Source organism: Triticum urartu, chromosome 5A, assembly GCF_056163025.1.
Source record: "Triticum urartu cultivar PI428250 chromosome 5A, HENAU_Tu73, whole genome shotgun sequence".
In the NCBI taxonomy this organism is placed as follows: domain Eukaryota; kingdom Viridiplantae; phylum Streptophyta; class Magnoliopsida; order Poales; family Poaceae; genus Triticum; species Triticum urartu.
The window spans coordinates 605,647,890-605,659,354 of NC_141877.1; the positions used below are offsets into that span (position 1 = coordinate 605,647,890).

At 45.5% G+C, this 11,465-nt stretch overlaps 1 protein-coding gene across 1 annotated transcript; it reads right to left on the reverse strand.

The window, feature by feature from the left end:
- Positions 1-1,012: 1,012 nt before the first annotated feature.
- On the reverse strand, positions 1,013-2,540 carry LOC147973288 (uncharacterized). The gene has a single exon (XM_087524936.1). The coding sequence runs from the start codon at positions 2,487-2,489 to the stop codon at positions 1,683-1,685; it is 807 nt and encodes a 268-aa protein (XP_087381062.1). The 5' UTR covers positions 2,490-2,540; the 3' UTR covers positions 1,013-1,682.
- Positions 2,541-11,465: the final 8,925 nt, after the last annotated feature.

The following is an 11,465-nucleotide window of genomic DNA, read 5'->3' on the forward strand; positions in this document are numbered from 1 at the left end:
CCCAAAAATCCTCCTGCTTCATCTCTGCATATAGCTTCAACAGCTCCGAATCTCCCCTCGCTGGAAACTGCTGCATCCACATTGTTTTTCATGTGCTCATGAGGTGGACAGATCCACGCCCGTGTCCTCGCTGCAGGTTTCACAAGTGGTTTGTCCTGCTTCGTCTTGCTCAACTCAATTTTCTCCAGGTAGGACTTCATGAACCTGTCAGTTTCAAACGGAGTGTGAAAAATATCTTCATGTATCGCCTTTCGACGTGCACTCCAAATGGCCCAAAAAGTCACCGTCATCAGAATGAATTGCTCGGGTGGAAGAGAATCGCTCATAGAGAACAACCATAGCTTTGCATCCGTCTGCGTGGTCATGGTCATGTGCTCGACCAATTCCTCGTTGGACAGCGCCCGAACACAACGAGAGGCACTGCACTCCAGCAGCGCATGGCGCCAGTTGTCTTCTAACGGAGACAACCAAAGATGTGACATAACCGGCCCAAAGTAATCCAACGAAACACATTCTATAACTTTTGACAACAGTAAAATATGTGTAAGAAAATTTTGTATATCATCTAAAGGTACGACCGTACGAGACATTTGGTCTGATATAGAACATTTTTTTCTGGAAAGGGGGACGACCCGGAAATAGAGGATAACATAGTTTCATGCTTTGCAACAGGAATCAAAATAGGGTGGTTCCTAGAATTAATCCACTTCAAAATAGCACAACAGACTAGTAGCAACAGAAGGCTGCGTAATGAATCAACTATGTACAGATGATGGATATATAGTCGCATAAAGAGCAAAAGAAATAGAGGACTCTAAGACTCTCAAGGACAATTTGCATGGCAGAAAGGCACCTACACAACCGCGGAGCGGCTAAACTCAAACACTTCAACAGTTAATTAATAGTATCACTATAACAAAGCGGCGCCAAAAGGTCCACAGGCAACATATGTATCGCATCATAGGTAAGATAAACAAGCACAAATCAGCAGTGCTACAGTACCATATATATGTTGCGTGATATGTAAGAAGGTACGTAAAAGGGATATCATAAAATCCTCAAAAATATTATAAGAGAGCTTCTTTTAGCTCGCTAGCTAGCTAGGTGTGCCTGTTAGCCTTTCTTTTTCTTTTCTTTTTTCTTTCTTTTGATGTTGTTGGGCTTTCAAGGTATTTGGAGAAGACAGTTGGAAGTAGTTGGACATATGGAGGAAACCTGGATCCGTCATCCACACACCCACCACACTCCGCATCCGCACACTTAATACAGTACGGAGTACATGACCGCAGATATGCATGCTTCATGTCAACCATGATCGTCCAGGCCTTACCACGAAATTCCTTCTCCCTCAAAAGGCAGCACAGAACATCCGGGTCATCCGGGTTGATGAACGGGAACTCGGGAAGACGCTGCGGTATGCCCAGAGCTTCGTAGCCACGTTGCGCCCATAGACAATCCAGGTTGATCACGCGGTGCAGCTCCCACTGGAACTCCGAGCTCAAAGTCCAGATGGTGATTCTCTGGCGAGCCTGCTGCTGCTGCCTTTTCCTCTCAGGAAGCTGCTGAACCCATCGGGAGCGATAGTGGATTCTGTCATGGAAGTCCTTGTCAATGTGGACGAAGCGCATCTTGCCCTGGCTGACGGACACGCTTCGGTATCTCTCCGGGTAGTAACTTTCGAGTCATACCTCATTATGGTAGTCATTCTCTCCAGGGAATGGCACGAAGCGGAGCGCTGGCGAGTCTATGCTGGAGAAGTCACACAGCAGGACGCCGGTGAAGTAGTCGACCCAGCAGAGGAAACGGCCGTCGAAAGCGAGCACCTGGTGGGTTGACCAGAGGTGGAAGAAGTGGCAGCCGTTGCTCTGGTCCTGCAGCTGCGTGGTAGACATCTTGATCTTGTGGATGATTTTCCACTTCCCAGTCCCGGAGTTGAAGACGCAGAGTTCGGCAGGCATGGAAGGATTGCCCGTGACATTGAGCTCGGCGACGATGTAGCGGTCCGCCGTCTTGAGCCGCAGGATGCCTGTTGGGAGGCTACCCATCAGGAACGCCCTACCTCTCTCCCTGGTGAACGGAGGGAGCCGCTGCACCGAGGGGGAAGAACCGGCGGCCGTGTAGACGAACAGATCCGGCGGGACGAGGTAGCTGTCAGTCTGGGTCGGGGTGGAGATGTCGAAGAGGACGAGGTCCTTGTCAGCTGCCCGGACGTAGGCATAGGCGGGAGAGAGGGCTGAGCCTTGTTCCTCCGGCCAGTGGACGTTGAGGTAGGAGACCCCCTTTGGAGGAGCCGCGAGGGTGAAGGACACGTAGCAGGAGGGGCCGCCGTTCATGTCTAGTGGAGCGGTGGTCTTGTTCTTGTTAACAGCCACACGAGCAGCGTCTAGGCCGTTGTGGCAGCGCGTGCGGCCGATGCGGCCCAGCATCACCCAATCGGGGAAGACGACGACGGTCTCTTCCTCCGGCTCCGGCGCGCCTCCGGTGGCCATGGGGATCGAACTTGCCTCCAAAACCCTAACCCTATGTTCTTGGTGAGGGGAACCGACGGACTGGAAAGAAGGGCGACAGGCCAAGTAATAGTACTTACGTATAATATACTAGCAGGGCCATCGATCTCAATGGGCCAGGAAACTAGTGGCAGAAGCGAACAAAGCAGGGGAGTTTCTACCACTAAAAAAAAAGCAATATGCAGGGACAAGAATATGGCGTATTTTTGGGGGCCTCTACTCTGGTCACTAAGAAGAAACCTAGCGTGAAGAACTCGCCTGTTTGGGGCCCAATTTTAACAAGCAAACCGACAACCAGGAATCATGGGGACGTCAAGATTATGGACAAAGCTGCTGCATACAAGATGAGGAAAAATTTGGAGATTCCCAACACCTTCAAAGGTAAATCATTCGTTGTCCTTGATCCTGAAGTTCTGGCTTTAAATACTAGTAAAGTTGATTTATGCATTGGTATGGATGCTCAAGAACAAAAAGATATTATTATGCATATGGTTGATGTTGAGAAAGCTCGTGGTCTCAAGTTTGCGGATGATAACCCGGAGATTGTTCTCCCTGATAGTTTAGATTTGGAAAATATAGATGATAAGAGTACCCAGGGTGTAAACGACAACTCGGCCATCAATGGTGCTGAGGGCACTGCAGGACCATTGATGAAAAGCCCTGTTCTGAACACCAAGAAGAAGCCATGTGGCTTATCACACCCTTTTAAGATCAAATGATCGGAGCCTTTTGGAATATTAGGGGTATGGGTCCAACAGGGAAAAATCAGTGCCTTGGTCATTTTATTAATAACAACCATGTGGATTTTGTGTGTTTCTTTGAAACCAAAAAAGAGAAAATTGATAGTCATATTCTCAAATACATTTCTGGTAAAGAGGATTTTGTTTGGCAGCTCTTACCTGCGGAGAAGACTGCTGGGGGGATCCTTATGGGTCTGAAGAATGATTTGTTTGAAATCATAGGATTCATAAATAGAAAATTTTGCGTTATTGCCACTGTTAAAAATAAGAGCGATGGGTTCATTTGGCATCTAGTGGCTGTGTATGGCACTTCTTATAATGAACATAAGTTAGAGTTCATTGCTGAATTGCTTGATATTATGGATAATCTCACATACCCAGTTTTGATGGGAGGAGATTTTAACCTGGTTAGATCGATTGATGATAAGAACAATGGGATTAGCAATAGTCAATTTTCTTACCTTTTTAATGATTGGATAAATAAGTGGTCCCTTATGGAGATCAAGATTGCTAATAGGAAGTTTACTTGGAGTAATAATCAAAACAACCCTATCTTTGCTGCGATTGATAGAATTTTTACTTCTGGTACCTGGGTGTTGGGGAACGCAGTAATTTCAAAAAATTTCCTACGCACACGCAAGATCATGGTGATGCATAGCAACGAGGGGAGAGTATGATCTACGTACCCTTGTAGATCGCAACGGAAGCGTCGACACAACGTAGAGGAAGTAGTCGTACGTCTTCTTCCCGATCCGACCGATCCAAGCACCGTTACTCCGGCACCTCCGAGTTCTTAGCACACGTACAGCTCGATGACGATCCCCGGGCTCCGATCCAGCAAAGCTTCGGGGAGGAGTTCCGTCAGCACAACGGCGTGGTGACGATCTTGATGTATTACCGACGCAGGGCTTCGCCTAAGCACTACAACGATATGATCTAGGTGGAATATGGTGGCAGGGGGCACCGCACACGGCTAAGGAACGATCTCAATGATCAACTTGTGTGTCTAGAGGTGCCCCCTGCCTCCGTATATAAAGGATCCAAGGGGGAGGGGTGCGGCCAGCCCTATGGAGGCGCAGCAGGAGTCCTACTCCTACCGGGAGTAGGACTCCCCCCCAATCCTATTCCAAATAGGATTCCCAAGGGGGAAAGAGGGAGAGGGGTGGCCGGCCACCTCTCCTAGTCCTAATAGGACTAGGGGAGGGGGGAGGCGCGCAGCCCTTATGGGCAGCCCTTCCACCTTTCCACTAAGGCCCACTAAGGCCCATATGATTCCCGGGGGGTTCCGGTAACCTCCCAGTACTCCGGTAAAATCCCGATTTCACCCGGAACACTTACGATGTCCAAACATAGGCTTCCAATATATCAATCTTTATGTCTCGACCATTTCGAGACTCCTCGTCATGTCCGTGATCACATCCGGGACTCCGAACAACCTTCGGTACATCAAAATGCATAAACTCATAATAACTATCATCGTAACGTTAAGCGTGCGGACCCTACGGTTCGAGAACAATGTAGACATGACCGAGACACGTCTCCGGTCAATAACCAATAGCGGGACCTGGATGCCCATATTGGCTCCAACATATTCTACGAAGATCTTTATCGGTCAGACCGCATAACAACATACATTGTTCCCTTTGTCATCGGTATGTTACTTGTCCGAGATTCGATCGTCGGTATCCAATACCTAGTTCAATCTCGTTACGGGCAAGTCTCTTTACTCATTCTGTAATACATCATCTCACAACTAACATATTAGTTGTAATGCTTGCAAGGCTTATGTGATGTGTATTACCGAGAGGGCCCAGAGATACCTCTCCGACAATCGGAGTGACAAATCCTAATCTCGAAATACGCCAACCCAACATCTACCTTTGGAGACACCTGTAATGCTCCTTTATAATCACCCAGTTACGTTGTGACGTTTGGTAGCACCCAAAGTGTTCCTCCGGCAAACGGGAGTTGCATAATCTCATAGTCATAGGAACATGTATAAGTCATGAAGAAAGCAATAGCAACATACTAAACCATCGGGTGCTAAGCTAATGGAATGGGTCATGTCAATCAGATCATTCAACTAATGATTTGACCTCGTTAATCAAATAACAACTTATTGTTCATGGTTAGGAAACATAACCATCTTTGATTAACGAGCTAGTCAAGTAGAGGCATACTAGTGACACTTTGTTTGTCTATGTATTCACACATGTATTATGTTTCCGGTTAATACAATTCTAGCATGAATAATAAACATTTATCATGATTATAAGGAAATAAATAATAACTTTATTATTGCCTCTAGGGCATATTTCCTTCAGTCTCCCACTTGCACTAGAGTCAATAATCTAGATTATACTGTAATGATTCTAACACCCATGGAGCCTTGGTGCTGATCATGTTTTGCTCGTGGAAGAGGCTTAGTCAACGAGTCTGCAACATTCAGATCCGTATGTATCTTGCAAATCTCTATGTCTCCCACCTGGACTAGATCCCGGATGGAGTTGAAGCGTCTCTTGATGTGTTTGGTCCTTTTGTGAAATCTGGATTCCTTTGCCAAGGCAATTGCACCAGTATTGTCACAAAAGATTTTCATTGGACCCGATGCATTAGGTATGACACCTAGATCGGATATGAACTCCTTCATCCAGACTCCTTCATTCGCTGCTTCCGAAGCAGCTATGTACTCAGCTTCACATGTAGATCCCGCTACGACGCTTTGTTTAGAACTGCACCAACTGACAGCTCCACCGTTTAATGTAAACACATATCCGGTTTGCGATTTAGAATCGTCCGGATCAGTGTCAAAGCTTGCATCAATGTAACCTTTTACGGTGAGCTCCTTGTCACCTCCATATACGAGAAACATATCCTTAGTCCTTTTCAGGTATTTCAGGATGTTCTTGACCGCTGTCCAGTGATCCACTCCTGGATTACTTTGGTACCTCCCTGCTAAACTTATAGCAAGGCACACATCAGGTCTGGTACACAGCATTGCATACATGATAGATCCTATGGCTGATGCATAGGGAACATCTTTCATATTCTCTCTATCTTTTGAAGTGGTCGGGCATTGAGTCTTACTCAACTTCACACCTTGTAACACAGGCAAGAACCCTTTCTTTGCTTGATCCATTTTGAACTTCTTCAAAATTTTGTCAAGGTATGTGCTTTGTGAAAGTCCAATTAAGCGTCTTGATCTATCTCTATAGATCTTAATGCCTAATATGTAAGCAGCTTCACCGAGGTCTTTCATTGAAAAACTTTTATTCAAGTATCCCTTTATGCTATCCAGAAATTCTACATCATTTCCAATCAGCAATATGTCATCCACATATAATATCAGAAATGCTACAGAGCTCCCACTCACTTTCTTGTAAATACAGGCTTCTCCGAAAGTCTGTATAAAACCAAATGCTTTGATCACACTATCAAAACGTTTATTCCAACTCCGAGAGGCTTGCACCAGTCCATAAATGGATCGCTGAAGCTTGCACACTTTGTTAGCTCCCTTTGGATCGACAAAACCTTCCGGTTGCATCATATACAACTCTTCTTCCAGAAATCCATTCAGGAATGCAGTTTTGACATCCATCTGCCAAATTTCATAATCATAAAATGCGGCAATTGCTAACATGATTCGGACGGACTTAAGCATCGCTACGGGTGAGAAGGTCTCATCGTAGTCAATCCCTTGAACTTGCCGAAAACCTTTTGCGACAAGTCAAGCTTTGTAGACAGTAACATTACCATCAGCGTCAGTCTTCTTCTTAAAGATCCATTTATTCTCAATTGCTTGCCGATCATCGGGCAAGTCAACCAAAGTCCATACTTTGTTCTCATACATGGATCCCATCTCAGATTTCATGGCTTCAAGCCACTTTGCGGAATCTGGGCTCACCATCGCTTCTTCATAGTTCGTAGGTTCATGATGATCTAGTAGCATGACTTCCAGAACAGGATTACCGTACCACTCTGGTGCGGATCTTACTCTGGTTGATCTACGAGGTTCAGTAGTATCTTGATCTGAAGTTTCATGATCATTATCATTGGCTTCCTCACTAACTGATGTAGGTGTCACTGAAACAGTTTTCTGTGATGAATTACTTTCCAGTAAGGGAGCAGGTACAGTTACCTCGTCAAGTTCTACTTTCCTCCCACTCACTTCTTTCGAGAGAAACTCCTTCTCTAGAAAGGATCTATTCTTAGCAACGAATGTCATGCCTTCGGATCTGTGATAGAAGGTGTACCCAACAGTTTCCTTTGGGTATCCTATGAAGACACATTTCTCCGATTTGGGTTCGAGCTTATTAGGTTGAAGCTTTTTCACATAAGCATCGCAGCCCCAAACTTTAAGAAACGACAACTTTGGTTTCTTGCCAAACCACAGTTCATAAGGCGTCGTCTCAACGGATTTTGATGGTGCCCTATTTAACGTGAATGCAGCCGTCTCTAGAGCATAACCCCAAAACGATAGCGGTAAATCAGTAAGAGACATCATAGATCGCACCATATCTAGTAAAGTACGATTACGACGTTCGGACACACCATTACGCTGTGGTGTTCCGGGTGGCGTGAGTTGCGGAACTATTCCACAGTTTTTCAAATGTACACCAAACTCGTAACTCAAATATTCTCCTCCACGATCAGATCGTAGAAACTTTATTTTCTTGTTACGATGATTTTCAACTTCACTCTGAAATTCTTTGAACTTTTCAAATGTTTCAGACTTATGTTTCATTAAGTAGATATATCCATATCTGCTTAAATCATCTGTGAAGGTGAGAAAATAACGATATCCGCCACGAGCCTCAATATTCATCGGACCACATACATCGGTATGTATGATTTTCAACAAATCTGTTGCTCTCTCCATAGTACCGGAGAACGGTGTTTTAGTCATCTTGCCCATGAGGCACAGTTCGCAAGTACCAAGTGATTCATAATCAAGTGGTTCCAAAAGTCCATCAGTATGGAGTTTCTTCATGCGCTTTACACCGATATGACCTAAACGACAGTGCCACAAATAAGTTGCACTTTCATTATCAACTCTGCATCTTTTGGCTTCAATATTATGAATATGTGTATTACTACTATCAAGATTCAATAAAAATAGACCACTCTTCAAGGGTGCATGACCATAAAAGATATTACTCATATAAATAGAACAACCATTATTCTCTGATTTAAATGAATAACCGTCTCGCATTAAACAAGATCCAGATATAATGTTCATGCTCAACGCTGGCACCAAATAAAAATTATTTAGGTCTAATATTAATCCCGAAGGTAGATGTAGAGGTAGCGTGCCGACCGCGATCACATCGACTTTGGAACCGTTTCCCACGCGCATCGTCACCTCGTCCTTTGCCAGTGCCCGCTTATTCCGTAGTCCCTGTTTTGAGTTGCAAATATTAGCAACAGAACTAGTATCAAATACCCAGGTGCTACTGCGAGCTCTAGTAAGGTACACATCAATAACATGTATATCACATATACCTTTGTTCACCTTGCCATCCTTCTTATCCGCCAAATACTTGGGGCAGTTCCCCTTCCAGTGACCAGTCTGCTTGCAGTAGAAGCACTCAGTTTCAGGCTTAGGTCCAGACTTGGGTTTCTTCTCCTGAGCAGCAACTTGCTTGCCGTTCTTCTTGAAGTTCCCCTTCTTCTTCCCTTTGCCCTTTTTCTTGAAACTAGTGGTCTTGTTAACCATCAACACTTGATGCTCCTTCTTGATTTCTACCTCCGCAGCTTTCAGCATTGCGAAGAGCTCGGGAATAGTCTTGTTCATCCCTTGCATATTATAGTTCATCACGAAGCTCTTGTAGCTTGGTGGCAGTGATTGGAGAATTCTGTCAATGACGCAATCATCCGGAAGATTAACTCCCAATTGAATCAAGTGATTATTATACCCAAACATTTTGAGTATATGTTCACTAACAGAACTGTTCTCCTCCATCTTGCAGCTATAGAACTTATTGGAGACTTCATATCTCTCAATCCGGGCATTTGCTTGAAATATTAACTTCAACTCCTGGAACATCTCATATGCTCCATGACGTTCAAAACGTCGTTGAAGTCCCGATTCTAAGCCGTAAAGCATGGCACACTGAACTATCGAGTAGTCATCAGCTTTGCTCTGCCAGACGTTCATAACATCTGGTGTTGCTCCAGCAGCAGGCCTGGCACCCAGCGGTGCTTCCAGGACGTAATTCTTCTGAGCAGCAATGAGGATAATCCTCAAGTTACGGACCCAGTCCGTGTAATTGCTACCATCATCTTTCAACTTTGCTTTCTCAAGGAACGCATTAAAATTCAACGGAACAACAGCATGAGCCATCTATCTACAATCAACATGAACAAGCAAGATACTATCAGGGACTAAGTTCATGATGAATTTAAGTTCAATTAATCATATTACTAAAGAACTCCCACTTAGATAGACATACCTCTAATCTTCTAAGTGATTACGTGATCCAAATCAACTAAACCATAACCGATCATCACGTGAGATGGAGTAGTTTTCAATGGTGAACATCGTTTATGTTGATCATATCTACTATATGATTCACGCTCGACCTTTCGGTCTCCGTGTTCCGAGGCCATATCTGCATATGCTAGGCTCGTCAAGTTTAACCTGAGTATTCTGCTTGTGCAAAACTGACTTGCACCCGTTGTAGATGGACGTAGAGCTTATCACACCCGATCATCACGTGGTGTCTGGGCACGACGAACTTTGGCAACGGTGCATACTCAGGGAGAACACTTCTTGATAATTTAGTGAGAGATCATCTTATAATGCTACCGTCAATCAAAGCAAGATAAGATGCATAAAAAGATAAACATCACATGCAATCAATATAAGTGATATGATATGGCCATCATCATCTTGTGCTTGTGATCTCCATCTTCGAAGCACCGTCATGATCACCATCGTCACCGGCGCGACACCTTGATCTCCATCGTAGCATCGTTGTCGTCTCGCCAATCTTATGCTTCCACGACTATCACTACCGTTTAGTAATAAAGTAAAGCATTACATTGCGATTGCATTGCATACAATAAAGCGACAACCATATGGCTCCTGCCAGTTGCCGATAACTCGGTTACAAAACATGATCATCTCATACAATAAAATTCAGCATCATGCCTTGACCATATCACATCACAACATGCCCTGCAAAAACAAGTTAGACGTCCTCTACTTTGTTGTTGCAAGTTTTACGTGGCTGCTACGGGCTTAAGTAAGAACCAATCTCACCTACGCATCAAAACCACAACGATAGTTTGTCAAATAGACTCCGTTTTAACCTTCGCAAGGACCAGGCGTAGCCATACTTGGTTCAACTAAAGTTGGAGAGACAGTCGCCCGCAAGCCACCTGTGTGCAAAGCACGTCGGGGGAACCGGTCTCGCGTAAGCGTACGCGTAAGGTTGGTCCGGGTCGTCTCGTCCAACAATACCGCCGAACCAAAGTATGACATGCTGGTAGGCAGTATGACTTGTATCGCCCACAACTCACTTGTGTTCTACTCGTGCAAATAACATCAAACCATAAAACCTAGGCTCGGATGCCACTGTTGGGGAACGTAGTAATTTCAAAAAAATTCCTACCCACACGCAAGATCATGGCATAGCAACGAGGGGAGAGTATGATCTACGTACCCTTGTAGATCGCAACGGAAGCGTCGACACAACGTAGAGGAAGTAGTCGTACGTCTTCTTCCCGATCCGACCGATCCAAGCACCGTTACTCCGGCACCTCCGAGTTCTTAGCACACGTACAACTCGATGACGATCCCCGGGCTCCGATCCAGCAAAGCTTCGGGGAGGAGTTCCGTCAGCACGATGGCGTGGTGACGATCTTGATGTATTACCGACGCAGGGCTTTGCCTAAGCACTACAACGATATGATCGAGGTGGAATATGGTGGCAGGGGGCACCGCACATGGCTAGGGAATGATCTCAATGATCAACTTGTGTGTCTAGAGGTGCCCCCTGCCTCCGTATATAAAGGAGCCAAGGAGGAGGGGTGCGGCCAGCCCTATGGAGGCGCAGGAGGAGTCCTACTCCTACCGGGAGTAGGACTCCCCCCCCCAATCCTATTCCAAATAGGATTCCCAAGGGGGAAAGAGGGAGAGGGGTGGCCAGCCACCTCTCCTAGTCCTAATAGGACTAGGGGAGGGGGGAGGCGCGCAGCCCTTATGGGCAGCCCT